The sequence below is a fragment of the Scophthalmus maximus genome, chromosome 8 (genome assembly GCF_022379125.1).
Source record: "Scophthalmus maximus strain ysfricsl-2021 chromosome 8, ASM2237912v1, whole genome shotgun sequence".
NCBI classification, from domain to species: domain Eukaryota; kingdom Metazoa; phylum Chordata; class Actinopteri; order Pleuronectiformes; family Scophthalmidae; genus Scophthalmus; species Scophthalmus maximus.
The window spans coordinates 16,177,857-16,195,000 of record NC_061522.1 but is presented as its reverse complement, the minus strand read 5'-3'; the positions used below and the strand labels follow the sequence as shown (position 1 = coordinate 16,195,000).

General features: G+C 41.3%; 2 protein-coding genes across 5 annotated transcripts in view; both read right to left on the bottom strand.

Annotated features, from left to right (window-relative positions):
* caly (calcyon neuron-specific vesicular protein) overlaps window positions 1-11,787 on the bottom strand; it is a 12,348-nt gene extending 561 nt beyond the window's left edge. Inside the window, exons 1-7 of one of the 2 annotated variants that reach the window (XM_035638256.2) lie at window positions 11,646-11,787; window positions 9,160-9,191; window positions 8,038-8,338; window positions 5,146-5,366; window positions 4,700-4,816; window positions 4,206-4,319; window positions 1-2,068 (exon numbers count right to left, since the gene is read on the bottom strand). The exon at window positions 1-2,068 is cut by the window's left edge and continues 561 nt beyond it. In XM_035638256.2, coding sequence (XP_035494149.1) covers window positions 1,811-2,068; window positions 4,206-4,319; window positions 4,700-4,816; window positions 5,146-5,274 — 618 coding nt within the window. In that variant the 5' untranslated portion in view covers window positions 5,275-5,366; window positions 8,038-8,338; window positions 9,160-9,191; window positions 11,646-11,787 and the 3' untranslated portion in view covers window positions 1-1,810. Of the gene's footprint in view, window positions 2,069-4,205; window positions 4,320-4,699; window positions 4,817-5,145; window positions 5,367-8,037; window positions 8,339-9,159; window positions 10,471-11,645 lie in introns of those variants that run through there. The other variant, XM_035638257.2, reaches the window with a different exon arrangement.
* A 1,243-nt stretch (window positions 11,788-13,030) lies between these two features.
* Window positions 13,031-16,813, bottom strand: nsmce1 (NSE1 homolog, SMC5-SMC6 complex component). Of its 3 annotated transcripts, none has more exons than XM_035636541.2 (8): window positions 16,662-16,813; window positions 16,210-16,341; window positions 15,504-15,625; window positions 15,131-15,208; window positions 14,545-14,691; window positions 13,826-13,942; window positions 13,543-13,669; window positions 13,031-13,178 (listed from the first exon to the last, which is right to left on the bottom strand). In XM_035636541.2, the coding sequence occupies exons 2-8, from the start codon at window positions 16,325-16,327 to the stop codon at window positions 13,144-13,146; spliced, it is 744 nt and encodes a 247-aa protein (XP_035492434.2). In that variant the 5' UTR covers window positions 16,328-16,341; window positions 16,662-16,813; the 3' UTR covers window positions 13,031-13,143. The 3 variants fall into 3 exon arrangements, with proteins under 3 accessions (XP_035492434.2, XP_047190012.1, XP_047190011.1); XM_047334056.1 differs by having other exon boundaries at window positions 16,636-16,805; XM_047334055.1 differs by having other exon boundaries at window positions 16,595-16,804.
* Window positions 16,814-17,144: the final 331 nt, after the last annotated feature.

Here is a 17,144-nt window from a genome sequence, read left to right as displayed (position 1 = left end):
CCACAGTTAATTACTTCAATGATTTCATTTTTGAAAAGTATGATGAGCTCATACGTACATTCAGCTGCTGATGGTTTTCTAACAGCTGAGGTTAGTTGTCTCATGAATGGTTTACATCCAAACACCAATATTTCCTCAGGATCGTGGAGGCAGCTAGTCTAAATCAACAGGGCTTGTTGTGAACGACACAGCTCAACACTTCATGGCATTTGTTTCTGTTCAGTCGGTGACATCAGAGCAGATGGGTTTGATGTAAATGTTTTGGCTCTTGGACCCGGCGGACGAGTTGTGTTTTGAAAAATAAGATCTTTGCCATTAGAAAAGAAAAATGGCAAGACAGAGAGAAAAAAAAGGTCTCTATGCTTGAATTAAGACAAATGACAAGACATGTCGGGTAATATTGGGTCATTTCTGATTGCTACAAAAAACAAAAGTCTTTGAAAGATGATCACATGATTTTTTCTCCGCCCCCATTCATATATGAAGAGGCAGGAAAAGAATATTTGCAAATAATGCTTACACAAGTTTTCCCATTCAAAATACAAAAAACAAAACACATTAATCTTAGTCTGCCGATTAAATAAATAGAAAATTGTTTCAGTATTACATTAAAAGCAATAATTATGGTATATCTTGCACGTTTAAAAGTAGCTAATTCATACATTCATATCAGGATCGTGGTGATCTAACCCCGTTATCATTACAGTGTAAATGTGGTTTTACAAGGGCATCGTATACAGAATACAAAATGAAAACAAAATGAGCGGCGCATAATTAGATCGTTTTTACACTCAGATTACACGTGAACATATAGCAAAATGTGCACATGGATTTTCTGTAATAATACATTGACTTCTCAAGTTGAATCCATACTTACAGTAGGTTGCACACACATAATGTCAAAGATTCTTCAAATGAAAACAAATGAAGCTTTGGAAAGTATTCAGGCCCGGTCATTTGCTGCACACGTTACTGTGTTGTAGATATAATTTTCCATTGATTAGATTTACTTTTAGTTATTAATTCCTGCACAATAACTTGAGAAAATTAACACCTTTTTTGAACATTTAATAACTTGATACTTTCCAGATCCACTGTGTGACGCAGATGAAAAACAGACAGGAAGCTTGTGCTTGTGTCACTCAGGTCACTTGGTATGTGAGGGCAACACTTGACTTTAAGAACACACATTCGGCTGATTTTCATGTTTCAGAACTATAATTTGCAGTCTCGGGGTGATAAGATGTAGGATCAAATCATTTCATCAAATGTTGAAAATGGAAAGTTATTTTTTCTTTGTCTTAAAGGCGGTGAGCACATTCACTGCCGATTTCATACTTTCCCCTCGAAGACTAAATGAGCAGACGGCGAGATAACAAGATCATGGAGCAATGAGGAGAAACTTACTAATATTCTCATTAAAAACTTGTTATCGTCACTTCTCGCTCTGAGCTCTCGCCTCGCTTCTCTCCTCTCCTCTCACTTCCAACTTCCTGCGGCAAGTACACAAATCATACAGTGCATGCACACACAGTCACGCACCGCATGTGAATGTGAATATGCATTCAGAGTGTGTGTATATATCTACACACACACACACAAAGAATGCAGATGGCGGAGTTTACTCATGAGTCAGTAACACTGTAAAAGTCAGGAACATTACCGAACACCTTAATAACATGCCTGCCTCTAACCACAGCAACTCACAACACACGCACGCACGCACACACACACAAACAAGTGGTAACCTACGACGGTAAACTGCCCATCACCATGTCGTCCTCTAACACCTACATTCCCATCAGGCCCTTCACTCCTCTCCCTCCAGCTCTCTCTTCAGCGGCTCGTTGCCTTGTTTGGCCGCCTCAGCCTCCTTCAGAGAGCTGATCACTGGTAACCATGGCGATGGCAGCTCAGGTCCAGGCCTCTTGACATGGTTGAGATGGCTGAGCGCAGCGTACAGCCCGCTGTTGGTGCCAACGTGGACGCCTGGCTCCTGCTGCTGCTGCTGCTGCTGCTGCTCCTCTGTGAAGTACATCTCCAGGGCGGTCGGGGTGCAGTGCCTCTGCTGTTACAACAGAAACACAAGAAGATACAAGTCAATTCGTTTTAGGGGGACATGTGCTCCGACATTTACAACACACGTCTCCACCACAGGATCAACGCAGAGTGTAGCTCTGTTCCAGATTTTTTATTTACAAGCATTCTTTTAATCATTAATGATTAACATGTCGAGAATGTTACGTGGAGATGAATGTATTCATCTATTGTTACTATCAGTTGAAGATTCATGTAACATTAATATTTTCCACAGAGACTTCTGTGTGCAGAAAAGCTGTGCCGCATTCTGATGTATGTTAGCGTTTTTCTGTACAGTTTGTCGTGTTCACAACGTATATGCTGGAGTTCTGATTTCCCATAACAAGGCAGTAGCAAAAATGCAATGTCACATGTAAAAATTGTCACAGCGTCTGTGACACTTTGCAGGAGACACTTTGTCTCCTGCAAAGTGTCTTTGTGCACTTTGCAGGAGACACCCCCAAAAAATGATTTCAGCACTGCTCAGGAGGTGATACAGACAAGCTAAAATCAGCGACGACAAAATCAGACGATGGGGACAAAATAAATCTCACATCAAAGTTCACTCTATGTTTTCCAAGGGATTACGACTGTGTCTCAGCGGCGGGTGGTGTTTGCTCAGTTTCCCTGGGGCTTAGCTCGTTTTTTCAACTCCACTGGTGAACTTTGATTTGAGATTATTCCAACAAAAGATCTCTAAGGGCGAGATTGAACTGTCACACTCAAATTAAAGGTTGATCCAGAGGATAAAAGACGTGGGGACGCATCACAGTGCGAGGAAATATGTGTTTTAGGAAACAAGGTTATCAGAAATTTGAAATACAAGAGGAGAAAAGGGAAGTAAATGCGAGGCAGTGCTGTTATGGGACACCAACTGACCCACAAATGCCCTGACTTGTTAAATGAAGCAAAAATAAAATGCAAATAATATCCCCTCAGTAAGTTTTGAAATGTTCAGATTCTTGGATGTTTCTCTTTTAAGTTCCAATAAAACTGACATTGACAGGAAATGTTTAATAAAAATCGCGATAGCAATAAAGTCAGAGAAGCTCTGAAAAAACATATTTGATGAGGCCTATTGCAAGTCTCTTTCAGTGGGAAACAAATTAAGACAAATGTTCCTTAGATGTTCAAAATAAGTTTTTCTTAAATAATATGCGCAACAAATGTTTCCACAAATCAGATCACAGGAGTGAAAAGGCCATTTGACGAAGGGGTTTTATCTTCATCGTTGTGCATTGATGAAATTAGTCCCACTGACTTGTGCAGACCCCACGAGTCTCCCCGTCAGAGGATCCACTACATGACCTCTCCCTCTCCAAAGCACAGCAGTGACTCCCTGACATCCTCCGTCCTCACTTCTCATGTCTCCAACAACACATTAACAAAAAAATGCTGACAGCAACTGTAACCGGCGAAAACTTCAAAAGCCCTGCCGGAAGGTCGCCCAACCTCCCCCCTCCCCTTCCTCGCTTCCCCCCTCACTGCTAAGCCTTTAATCACAGTTTAGTCACGCTCAGCCCTAATTAAAGACCCCTCCGATTCACAGACGGGCGTCCCAATCTCTGCCTGGCCAGAAAGCAGGCTCTGCTGCTGCCGCTCGCTCTCCCTCCTTCTGCCTCCCTATCCGCTGTCTCTCCCAATCTCACATTTTCCTTCCGAGAGACCGGCTCTTTAACTAAGATGCGTGGCAGCGCTGGCTCAGTACATAATGTCTACAAGGTGTCATTTTGGAGATAATGAGTCTGGGTCCTCCTGAAGTGACTGATGTGAGAGGGTGTGCCGAGAACCGAGCACCAGATGAGCCGCTCGCACTGGAGACTGTTTACTTTAAGTTCCCTTTGAGCTGGTGCTTCGCGGACTATACTTTGGCCTGGATAATGTAATAAGAGGTCTGTTTCTGAGATGCTGCTGCTTTACTGCAGAAAGACAAAGCAGCAGAACAAATGTTTACATTACCATTCTTTTCATAAATCATGTAAATCCACAAGATTTCTTTTAGAAGGAATAATGAACATGAACTCAAACACTCGCAAAAACTGCAAGATGGCACAAGGCTACACAGACATGGGCCGTGAGCTTATCCATGTGTGTGTGTGTGTGTGTGTTTGTGCGTGTGTGTCTACCTTAAGGATAAAACCCTCTGGGCAGGTGAGTTGGTCGTACCACATGGCTTTGTACATGAGCAGGAGGAGCAGGCTGGTTAAGAAGGCCAACGTGATGAGGATGAGAGCCGTGATCTGGACAACAACAAACACATGAACAAACACAGTCCAAACTCCACTGGTCCCCGTTGAAGATGTAATAGTCTTTAAAAACTGACCATGTATATACATTTTTAAAAACAGCTAGTGTTCAGCAAATGTTACAGGAATACAGTGTGTATTTGTCGGGGCCTGTTTTCATGTTGACTGCATGTTGATAAAGAAGGAACCTGTGGCTCACTGCGAGTGTTGTTAACATGATGCGTTTTTTGCATTGGAGTGGAGTTACACAGTCAATACTTGTGAATAGGATCAAGTCATTGATGCTTTAGTCTTTTCATGTCATTGACAAGAGGTCAAAAATAAAAGATTATCTCAAAATAAGAAAATGTGCAAATCGCTTGTCGTCCTTGTACCTTAACTTTCTCTGAAACGTCACTGTAGAAGTTTATATTCAGTCTCTTGATGCTCGGCACGTACAGCTTGTTCTTCTTCTTCTGCAAGTGGTACTGAGTCGTTGTCTTCACGATGACCTGAAGAAGAAACAAATGCACGAACACTGTGACGCCCAGAACGCCTTAACCTTTTGCCTTAAAAGACATCTCAAGTGTTTTTAACAGCTTCTGATCAGACTGTCGAACATCCTGTGCTTCTGAGGACATCATAGTCAAAATGTGATGGTGACCTGGGACAGCACATGTACGTAAGGAAGATAATTGCAGCAGCGCCGGGGCTGGAAAGGTAAGTATGCCCACATTCATTTTAATCTGTTCCCTATTTCTGTGGCGCTGTAATGCATTGTATTTCAGAGAAAAACAAAGTGGAGAGGCACATTAACACCCACCCAACAGGCGGCACTTACCTTGTCTGCGAATGGCTGCTGGAGCTGGTTGACCTCCAGGGGCGTGATGAGGGGGATGTTGTCAAAGCCGTCGTCCGCAGACGGCTGCTTCTCCAGCTTCTCAGACAGATTGCTGCCCAGCTTCACCATGGCTGCCGGAAAAATGCCCGGACAGATCTGCAAAGCAGGGACGGACGGACCGGGTCAGGCCGACGCAGACTGTGTGTGTTGAACTCAAGTTCCTGCCAGAACATGGAGAAAGGTGGAGGAACGAAAGGAATCGGGAATAAGTATTTCTGAAAAAATAAAGTTTAGTTTTGAGCCGACCCACAGATGGCAATGTTGGTCAGCCCACCACTTCGGTCCAGACTGAAGTATCTTCAGCAACCTTTACGTGGATTGCCATGGAATTGTGTACATGCATCTATGGCCTTTAATGTAGCACTATGAACAAGTTAAAATTCGAATTTATCTAATACTTTTTGTTTATTATAGGTTTATGAACTAATACCTGCAAAACAAATGACATTCCCATCAGCATGAGTTCAGTGCTGATTAGTACATCAGTGTGTCCACCCCATAAAACTACGATGTATTGTTTCTACACATCAGTTCCCAGATGTATTTAAAAAAATGAGATGTGAGAATATAGCCGAAAAATCTCTGGAAGATTCGCAGAGAGCAAGTGGGAGCTTAACCCATGGCTCCATCCCTCGCCTGAATGTTCCTGACATGTTCCTGCTGTTGTGAATGCAACAATCTGCTGCTGTGTTCTCCGTATGTGAACAGCATACTCTGAATTTTGGTTCATGCGAAGAGAGCCAGGCAAGCTGTCTTCATGCTTAACCAGCATCTAGCTCCAGCCACATTTTTACCATATAAGACTCGGGTAGGCAGCAAACGGGCCATGCCTTTAAAAACTGCCTATAGTGAATAATTCAATTGAATAATTCAATTAAGTTATGGTAAACAAACTTCTGTGTTTGTAGCCCTACACACATGAAAGCCTGTTGTGTTTATGTCTACTTTTGTGGTGTTATTTTATTTATGTGAAGCACTTTGTAATTATGGTCTGGGAAAGGTGTAATAATAAATAAACTGTACTTACTTGCTTGTATTCATTGTATATGAAACCCATCTGTCTAAGGTAATCATGTTTCACATCCTCTTGGTATGATCCGTCCTGTATAACTCAGGCCCGATCTCTCCCACCAGTGTCTAATCTTTAATGTTTGTGTGCCAGTAGGCGAGCCGCTGAGTCTGCTCTCACGTTATTCTATTTTCTCTCCTCGATGAAAATGAACATCTGAAAGTGGAGGGACGAGGTGAGGAGCCACTTATCTCATTCACACAGTGCAACACAACACCTCCCCCCAGCCAAGGACCCCACGGGCCCACTGACGCCACTGACTCACAGTGATGACACACACACACACACACACACACACACACACACACACACACACACACACACACACACACACACACACACACACACACACACACACACACACACACACACACACACACACACACACACACACACACACACACACACACACACACACACACACACCAGGAGGCAAAGAGCCACAGTCTTTATGCAGCGGGCGAAATCCTCGGTGCACAGAAAATGTGCCTTTGATAAAAGGGGGATGCAGGATCATTATCAAAGGCCACCGGACAATTCTGGTTTGAATGTATATAAATGATATAATGGAAACCTTATATAACTAGTGGATAGAAATTATGCATTTTCAAAACTTTACAACATACTCAGTAAACTGTTGCATAATTCAAAATACGAATTAGATTTTTTGTACATAGATTTCACCAGATATAATCTAATCAATCAAGAATTTAAAAATCAAATCACCTCTATAAGTTGTGTCTTCTTTTGCATATATTTTTCACTTATTTGTTTGAAGCAACTTGCGTCAGGTGTAATTAAAGGGACATGAGTATATTTTACTCAAGACTACAGCACAGTGTCCCTGTGTGTGTGTGTGTCCCTGGTGTGTGGGCGGTTGGTTGAGGTGGTCATCTGTGCTGACCACCATGTTTCCTCCCAACATTTGTAGTGTGGGTACGATGAATCATCCGAGAGTCTGTGTGATCAACAAATGAGGCGAGAGCTGCTGTCGAACACTCAGCGCTCCCACACTCAGTCGGGACTGAAAGAGCTGCAGAGGACACACACACGGTCACTGCTTTTTAAATCTCATCTCATCCACTGTGAAAGATGGTTAGTGTCAGAACGATGGCGTTATTGTTCTTTTATAGTTAAATTTGACAAACATTCCTCATCAGACATGGTGAAGGCACATGCCTTCTGAAGGAGGATACTGTATGAATAAGAGCAGGCTGCTGTTGGCAGCTGCTTCTCAAGTTCTTCAGGGTTCACTGGCCACGCATATCTGAACTTGCTGCATTGAAGACTGCTGCGACAAGACAGCCAGCCAGAGCCACATATACAAGCAGCCACACAGGTACAGTACCAGGCCGCTGAACATCATCCACATGAGGCTTGTTTCTTTTGTTTTTTAACGAGTTGTGATAGCAACTTCAAGCACTAAATTAAACATTTTTAAAATGAACCTCTTATATGAAATGGGGGTAAAGCTCAACGCCCGTCACATCACATACAGTCCTACACTGTATAACGCCGACATAGAGCTGAAATGCGGTTTCTATTCATTCCCTAGAGCGAATGAAAAACCATTAACTATACAGATGCTGCCTGCACTACAGTAAATCACTTCATCGCATCATGCGCACGAACATCGCTCCGCAGCTGTTTGGGTTGTTGTTGTTGGGTTTTTTTTTTTTACCCGCAAACGCGTCTCGTAGAAAAAAAAAATCACAAAACCCGACACTGCAGCATCCAGAGCACAACTTGGGACGTGAACTCACCGCGGTCGTCGTCGGTGGAGGATGAGGAGGAGGATGACGGCGGGGACCCGGGGCTCGCGGATGCTGGACGGGCGGCGGGGACTCGCTGTGAACGCCGGTTGCCGTGGTGATGCGTGATTCGCGGCAGGACTGCGCATGTTACTGAGGCCGGAGCGGCCGCGCGCTGCGGGGGCAGCGCCGCGTGGATGTGCGTCCGGACGCGGCGCGCGGCCGCTCCGGCACCGGCACCGGGGCCGAGCGGGACATCACGAGAATCATCAGGCTGCTGTGTATCTGAGGGTTTTGTCGTCAGCGTGACAGGCTACGACACACACACACACACACACACACACACACACACACACACACACACACGTTACTTGTATTGGCTGGAAAGTGTTTCAGCGTCATTTGAATTTATACTGAAGTGGAGTGAATTCTAATTCACATATCAAAACATTTATGGACTAGTGGCCTAGTGGTAGTTGGCCACATCTTATTATGCAAATTGAAGAAAAAAAATTCCACACAAATTGAAAATAGACTGACACACGCAACAACTTACCAACTGTGCTTTCAATTATTTTTTTTGGGGGGGGGGGGGGGGGGGGGGGGGGGGGGGGGGGGGGGTTTAGCTTTGTCCAAACTGAGTTTAACCTTTGAACCCCTTCATTTCTTAATGTTTCCCCTCAAACTTCTTCTAATTTTTACGGTGCAGCATCACAAGTGTTTGTGTCTGCTGACGTGCAGAACGCGTTGGAACATTTACGCAGGGACTGGGCTCTACTGCAGCTTTTTAAATACACTTTGACTTGACTTTCTACTCCTACTCCATAAATTTGAAATTTGTATCTCAATGTAGGCTACTGACCACAGTAAGATATACTTTATTTTACTCACCCCTAATAATTAGCAATATACATAGATTTATAAATACATACACATAAATGGTTCATAACACGTTATAATTGTTGTATTATAGGAATAATACATTCCACAGGAATAATATTTGTTGATAAATACATAAAAATACATAAACTGATTTTTACTTACAACTACATTGTACATTTGTAGAAACCATTTATTACGTGTTTATATACTGCTTATAAATGTTAAATGCATAAGCTTTAAAGTAATACTCACCGACAATACAATGGAGTCTGCATGCAAAACCACTGTATAGATGAAAAATTGAACACATTAATTTGTCCATAATAACAATGTAATACTATTATATATCATTCTGCACAAAAAAATTATACTTAAAGAACACCGAGGTCTGCTCACACTGTTGTTCTTTTCAAAAGTAGAATTATGAATTGTTGTGCAATATTTGTATTGTTACTGGTATTTTTACTCAAATAAACACTCTTCCACCTCTGGATGACCCAATAGTGTAGTTTCACACCCAAACTGCAGTGAACTTAAAAGTGATACCATCAGGTAAAGAGAAAATATTCACAACATCTTTTACACACTTTTAACTGTAGCCCCACATTTTCCCAAGAATTTAAAATAAAGTTCTTGGGTTTCAAAACAAAGAGTTCATAATTATGGAACCGGAGGTCAAAGGCCGATACTAACAGATATCCCGTGATCTTGACGACCGGAGGATTTTTTATTTTTTCAAAGACATGTTCAAGCGTCTGTGTATTTCTGGGTAGTTTACTCCTGAATCAGAAGTGTCTTGCTGCATGGAAGTTAGGTGGAGAAGCTCACTGAGGGGGTTGTTGTTGTGACGTATGTGTGTATGTGTGTGTGTGTGTGTGTGTGTGCGAGTGTGAGGCAAGCCTGTGTTCGAGAGAGACAGGAGAGAGGGCGACGTGTTGGAGAATGAGTGGGAAGACGGAGCCAGGCTCGTCTGCAGATTCAGATCAACCCTTTCATGGAAAGGGGACTCATGCTGTTTTACTCTTTGGCCGTGACTGACTGTATGAATTCATTGTGCCTTTAGGGGAGCACTCGTCCAAAAATCACCACAGAAACCCCCCGCGCCCCCCTGCCAACCCATCAATTGGGCCTACATTTATTATTTTGACCTTTCCTTTGCGGGGGAGACACATCAAAGTGGATGCTCGACTCGTTCCTCTGTGTGGAGACGGAGGTGTCACCCTCACAGTGTGAGAGGCAGACTGCTGGCCTGCACCGGTTTTGTTGTCAAGTGAAGAAGAGAGACAGTCTGGTTCAACATAATTAAAATGAGAATCAATTAGGCCGCCATGTATGAAGAGAAAAAAACAACAACAACTGGGTGAAACTGTGCAGGCATGCATGTGTTTACCAGTGTGTGTCTCTGTGTTTATAAACCTCTCTGACATCGTGGACATTTGACATTTTATGATCTATTTTTTTTTTCTTCAGAAAAATATTAGAAAAACATGGCGAAAAAACACAATCAGTCCTGTTTTTATTCATACAATATGATTCCACACTTTGTAAAATTGTACAAGAATAACCAATTGTTTTTAATTGAAAATATTATTTTGTTTGTATAATTTAATTTATTGTATAAATTAAGAAAAATCAAATAAATCCGAACTGAGTTCACTTTCATATTTATTCTTTGCAGAGTGCCAATGAACCAATCAAGTTATGATCTGAAAGAAATTTAGAACAGTTTTATTAATGGTAATCTAAGGACCTCTTAGCAACTTCCTCAGAGTTTAAGAAGTCAAAACAAAAGTTTTCCTAGGAAGCATTGATGAAAAAGCTTCTGTTGCTACAGTTCCCCACAAGCTCCACAGATATTTAGCCTTAAACTCCAAATGGCAAACAGGTTTTTGACATTTGAAGAGAGTTCAAAATATCATATAAGTAAAGAAGCACTTATGTCTCGAAACACACAAATCAGTTAAAATTGTAACCCTCAGTGAGAGTAACTGATCCAAATGTATATTCTTTTTACATAATATCACACATGTATAGTTTCACGAATAAAGTGAATCAACTTGCCTGCACTGCACTTTTCTCACGCTTAAGGGGAATAACTCGACCCAACTGTGGATTGAAAGCATTCGTGTTGTTTTATTTGAGGCTGAGCAGTGACGATGTGGTTAAAAGAAAAAGCAGAACAGACGTTGGTGTTCACCATAAAATAATAGAGGCTCAGTGCTTCCTTGTGTGTCTCTGGTGTTTTCTAACAGCTGTTAACTTATTCACTTATAAATAGTGTATAAAAACAGTTTTTTTCATAAAATACTGAAATATTTGGGTTATCGTGAAGTTTTGGACATTCATGTTTATTTTTTCTAAGAGGTTACCTCGGGGTCTTCACCTCCATATAGTATACATGAGATGATATTTATTTTCATACAAATTATTTCAGATACAATCGGTTAATTGCAACTTCCATGTTATCAAAATGCCCACAGTGCCCACGACCTTTGAGGAATCTCTGATGGTTCATGTGACGGGAAAATCTGAGAGACTGTACGGGAGGAAAAAAACAACAACAAAAAAAAACCCAAATATTATAGTTTAACTCAGACCCTCGTTTCCAGATCACATCTGTAACAAGACAGTGAATTTCACTAATTGAAGGAGACCGAAGATACAAAGATACCTATTTTCTTTAGGATACATGTAATATAAGAGCAGGATAAGCAAGATGAGTCAAGAAAATGACATACCTTTACACTGTAGCCTCTGTACTGTCCACTTAGCCTCCCTCTGGCATCCACCCCTCAGTCTTCTCCTCTCTGGACCACCAGACCTCTGAACATCCATATTTAACCTCCTGTGTCCACTCAGCACTCACACCTCGTCCTCTTGTCACACCAGTTCTACAGGGACGCCGAGGTCCATCGCTTTGCATTTTTTAGACCAAGATAATTGTTAGTTTGTCGCAGTCGTCACACACAGTAATTATGAATGAGCTATAATTGCCTGCATGGTAATACGAAGAGCACGGCTGGGTCTTCTTTATCATTTTGTCGAATAGTGAAAAATGAGTGCGCTTGTTTTATGTGCAGTCTCATATCATACGGTAAGAGTTTTCTAAACCCTCATCAAAATATTATCGGTCATTTCAACATTCCTCACACATTGAATTTGCGCGATCACGCGGTTTATTAAATTTCAATAACGAATGGTTCTGATGGATGTGCTTTCTGCTTCCTGTCAGCTGTACTGGTTGTAACTAACATCATAATGTGAATATCAGTTACGGATGTTGATATTAAAACAACTCAGTAATTTATACTCACTACTTTGTTTGAAATGAATTGCCACGGACAGTTTGGGTGACACAAATGGAACTTGGACAGAAGTAAAAATAAAACATTAAACAATATGGTATCCAGACGTAAAACTAATCAAACTGGTTGATAGAAAGAGATGTCTGCATAAATCCCTCGTGTTATGTTCATAATAGAGAAGAAATGCCTTTCCATGCAGATCATCAAAAAACCAGGTAGAGGAGCCAAATGCAAGAAGTTGTCAAAGCTAATTAGATCAGTGCCAGAACCGCTTTACCAACAGGGCCATCTAGTGTCTGACTATCCTAACAACACCCACACACACCCACGCACACCCACGCACGCGTGCGCACACACACACACACACACACACACACACACACACTTGTGTTGCTAAATTCCAGACTATATTTAGGATGTAGAAAAAAGTCATTGTTTCGGTGTAATTGAGTTGTTAGAAAATAAATCTCACATCGTTTCAAGTAATTAAGGGACAGAGAATGTTTTTGCGAGAGAGCTTTGGCTTCTTTGTGCAATGTATTTTTAAAACTGTCAGCAAATCCATTCAACACAGGATTATCAAGGAAACAGTGAATCATCATCTAAGGCTCCCTCAGCAACAGTCAGATTTATGAGAAAATAATGTTTAACAGCAGATTAAATTACTTTTTTGTTCTCATTTCTATTATGATAATATGGCCTAATCCTTTTGTCTGATCACAAGTCTAGTGCGATGGTATAGGAAGTGCAGAGATGTCGTTTACAATATTACAGGACGTTGTAATGATTGTGTGTGACAAAATATAATAAAGACATTCCAATGAAACACGTTCTCATTTATTATTGTAAAAAAAGAAAGACATTTATATCTATAGTCTGGTTCATAAAAAACTTATGTAAAAAATTCTGGACAAATTCAATGAACAAATACTCATTTTCTGGACTGAGATTTGGGCCGTCGGATTTCTGTAAAGAACAGAAGAAATGATGTGTCAAGCAAAGGTGTTCAGGCAGGGTGCGTCTTCTTGTACGAGTCATTAATTGTAATTCATTGGTACAAAAGACAATACATATATAAATATGATATCAATAATTAAGAAAAATTGAGCGGTAATGTATGTAAGCAGAACGTTGTACCACAAAATCTCAAACGTGTAATATCTTTCTGGAAATAAGAAAAATCAAGAAAATCAAAATGTGAAATGTCTTGGATATGGATTAGGGTCAGCTGTTGAGCAAGTGGGACTTATTAAAAAGTGGGACTTACAATGGGATAAATACCAATGCTGTGGATGAAGCAACATTCACAAATAAATGCAAATATAAATACCGGGTATTTCATGAGGCCAGAAGTCGTCACAAGCCGGACACCGCGGCTCTGATCTCCCTTTAAAGTATCTGGCAACACACGGGTTGTGTATTTTTATGCCACATACAGGATTTTCACAAATTTGGCACTGGAAAAAAAAAAGATAGAAATTGGATTACGTAATACATGGAGAAAAGCCATAAAGAATAAGATATGCTAAGTATATTACACATTATACACAATCATATCATTTAACAAGTGAAACAAAGTTGATACACAACAGAGGACCTGCAGACACATTTACCTGGAAAGCGATGTTGTGACAGATTTGGCACACTTTGACCTGGTCTTGATACATTGTGCGGATGTATGGCTCCATCTCTATAATGCATCTGGTGGACAATGTGTATTCACCACGTTTCTAAATCAACAAACAGTCATGGATTACACACTGAATTAGCCGACGTCAAGTTGGTTAGGTACAACAGTAAAGAGATGGTCCGACTGATGAATGATTTATTAGCAGATTAAATGAATTTCAATTGCAAACGCATTATAGTTATTCGTGACGACCCACTTCACATTGCAGAGTCTGGATTTGGGACTATATGAATAGATCTTGGTTTTCATCTATTATTTTTTAAACTCATTATAAACTAATACTGTCATCTAATCTATATCTTTCACCTCACTGAAGCATAACAGTTATGAGATCATCTTTAAAATAAAATCAATGGTTTCACTCTCCATTACATACACACCGTTCGGCAAACTCCGATTGTCCGGATGAAATTCTGAGGACATTGTCCGGAGTTCATGTCTGAAAATGGGCTAAGTGAAATGTAGCCTTGCTTTTAAAAAACGTCAACTGGGACCGATATGAAATACAAAAGTGCTGAAATACTTTGTGAAAAACGTACCATTCTGAACGCACAAAAAGTGCTAACAGTTTGTAGAAAAATGGAATGGAGAGAATGCGACTTCATTTTGATTACCACAAGTTTGGTGTGCACAGTGTTTTACCTCACTCAGCCACTGGCCGTGCACCAGTCGGTTCAAGAGGTGCTCTGTCTCGCTCTTCTTCAGCTTTTTGGTGGTCAGGGTGTCGGCGCTGTTCAGGATGTCGGTGGAGGAGGCCTTGCCACTCTCAGAGCCCACAATCAGGTCCATCTGAGTCGGAGGTGCTGAGGTTAGTCGGGACACACTTTCGAGTGGGCCAAACAGGTTTTATGGCAGCTCGAAGGGCTTCAGATTTATTTTTGCATGTTGGTACATTTGTACGTTTCCCCAGAACATCAGCAGACACTCAGCTCTTCTCAGTCCCTCCTTTCTCTCATTGGACTGGTTATATATTGGGTGGTGGAAGTTTGGTAATGTGTATCATATGTGATCCAACTCAAACACACTGGTTGCATTTCAGTATGAGACTGGCACTGGATTGCGTTACAGTGTGCAGGGGATTCTATTCTTTTAGGTCACTCAGTGTAAATAGCAGTAAAACTGGGCACGACAATAGCGTGAGAGTCAGCTCATGGTTCAGGGGTTTTGTTTTAGTTTTAGTGACTGTATTAAAAATGTCGACAGGCAGGTTTTCCTCCAGCGAACTCACCGTTTTCCTGAACAGCTCCAGCTCATTGTCAGCATAATCCGATGACATCCTAGTAACGTCAGTCTCCGCCATGTTCACCTGGACGGTATCAGTGTAAAACTGTGATTAACAACACCTCGGGTGCCTCGTCGAACTTTTAAAGTAGACAACTTTCTTCTGACATTATGGGTTTTTAAATTGTGCAAGCCTGCCATTGTTTGCCAGTCTCCATGAGTTTCTTTTGTGACCTACTGTAGATACATTTCACATTCCTAAATCTGTTTACTGTGACTGTGGCAGGTTCTTTTTTTTAAACCCAACCAAAATTGTTGTCACATTAAAACATTCAACAGCCTCAACACAAAGACCCAGTACAGGACTTAAAGAGACTAACCAAAGCGTAGTATTGTTGCCCGTTGTCTTCAGACATCCCTCTTCTAATCTGCATGAACATGGGCTGCAGCTTTGAGTTGATGGCGGCAATGAAATCGTCCAGTTTGTCACGTGCATACTGTGCTGCAAAAGAAAAAGGAAAAGTCATATGTTTGCAGTCTAATGTTTACTCAAAATAATAGAGATTTCGATAACCTGGCTGGAAAATCCTGACAACTTTAGTTTCAGAAGTAAATAGCTATTTGTCTTATCTTTTTTTTTTTACAGTGAAAACATGCAATGAGAAAATTGCTTTGCCATTTGACTAGCCTAAATTAAATACCAGGTAATCCAGTTATTGAAATAAACCAGACATTCCCTGAATCCACTGCCCATGCGTTTGATCTCCTCTGCTTTTCACCCCATGTTTTAAGGTCCTTAATTAAGGTGATTTCAATTTCCATCAGATTGAACATTTACAGAAACAGATATAAGGCAAATTCAGGGCCAGCATTGTGTTGATAACAGGTTTTTTTTATAAAATCAGTTTATTCAGTTTATGTACAAGGAAATGGAAACATTCAGTGGAACGTGAAGGATAAACTAATGTGGTGACTTGTGATATCTCTGCACAGGCCTCGACCTGTTATGAATCCTGCCTCCGGACACACATTTGCACTTTGAGCTATTCCGTATTATCTAACATCCACGTATACAAACTGACTCACTGTTGTGTGTTTCACAGCAGTGCTGGTGAAGTGACCTTGCTCCTTGTTCATCAACAACACCATTGGCCATCATGGTTTGTAGAAACCTCCGATGGCCGTCTCCCATCTGTTGTGCCATGTCTCTGGACGGAGCTGGAGATAGAGGAATGGCAGTTACACAACCTGAGACTTACAATAAATGGGGAAATTATTCTGAAGGTAAAACACTCTTGAACTCAACATTTCACAACAGAGCACACACTTTAATCATGTGTGTGCTCGAGTGGCTAAATGTCGTTACATATATTGATGCGAATGTCATAAGAATGAGTGGGAGTGAAAACACTGATAACTGCTTGACGACGTTAAGTATCAACGGGTGTAGTCATGTAGCCGGTTAGCTAACCTGCGCCGGCCAGTAGAGCACGTCCATTCGAAACCGGTTACCTCTGTTATTTGCTGTTAACTCTCACCACGACTCGGCACAAACTGGATTCTCCTTTGAAGTGAAGTGGTAAACAAGTTTACCAGCTGTTCTTCTTCTTCGGCGGAGCCAAAGAGCGCGCCTTCCTGTTCAATCCACCTTTTCCTTTCCTCCTCCTTCTTCTTCTTCTCCTCTTTGCAGAGTTCCGGGTAGTTTGTGACGTACGGTGAAATACCGCCACCTGCTGCTGTGAGTGGGTATGTAAACATTTGGAGGACATCTTGTAATGAGGGGGGGGGGGGGGGGTTATGATAATTTGGATGTTTTTATGATAACGTTGAGGGTATATAATCATTTTGAGGGTATACAACAGTGTGGAGGTTATATAATCGCATGGAGGGTATATAATGTGGTGGGCAATCCTGTGAAATCAGATGTTCTCTTTGCAATCTACATGAATTCAATTAAAAAAAGGAGCATTTATCTGTGTTTTCTGCTGCTGAGAAACAATGAAGGTAAAGCAAACAGTTCA

What these genes read in the sequence shown, in the direction of transcription:
- nsmce1 (XM_035636541.2), bottom strand. Translation starts at nt 16,327, where the DNA reads ATGGCACAACAGATGGGAGACGGCCATCGGAGGTTTCTACAAACCATG. An exon ending in TGGAGCTGTTCAGGAAAACG is followed by an intron (nt 14,692 to 15,130) that starts GTGAGTTCGCTG and finishes CCTCCGACTCAG; the next exon opens with ATGGACCTGATTGTGGGCTC. An exon ending in GTCACAACATCGCTTTCCAG is followed by an intron (nt 13,670 to 13,825) that starts GTAAATGTGTCT and finishes TTTTTTTTCCAG; the next exon opens with TGCCAAATTTGTGAAAATCC.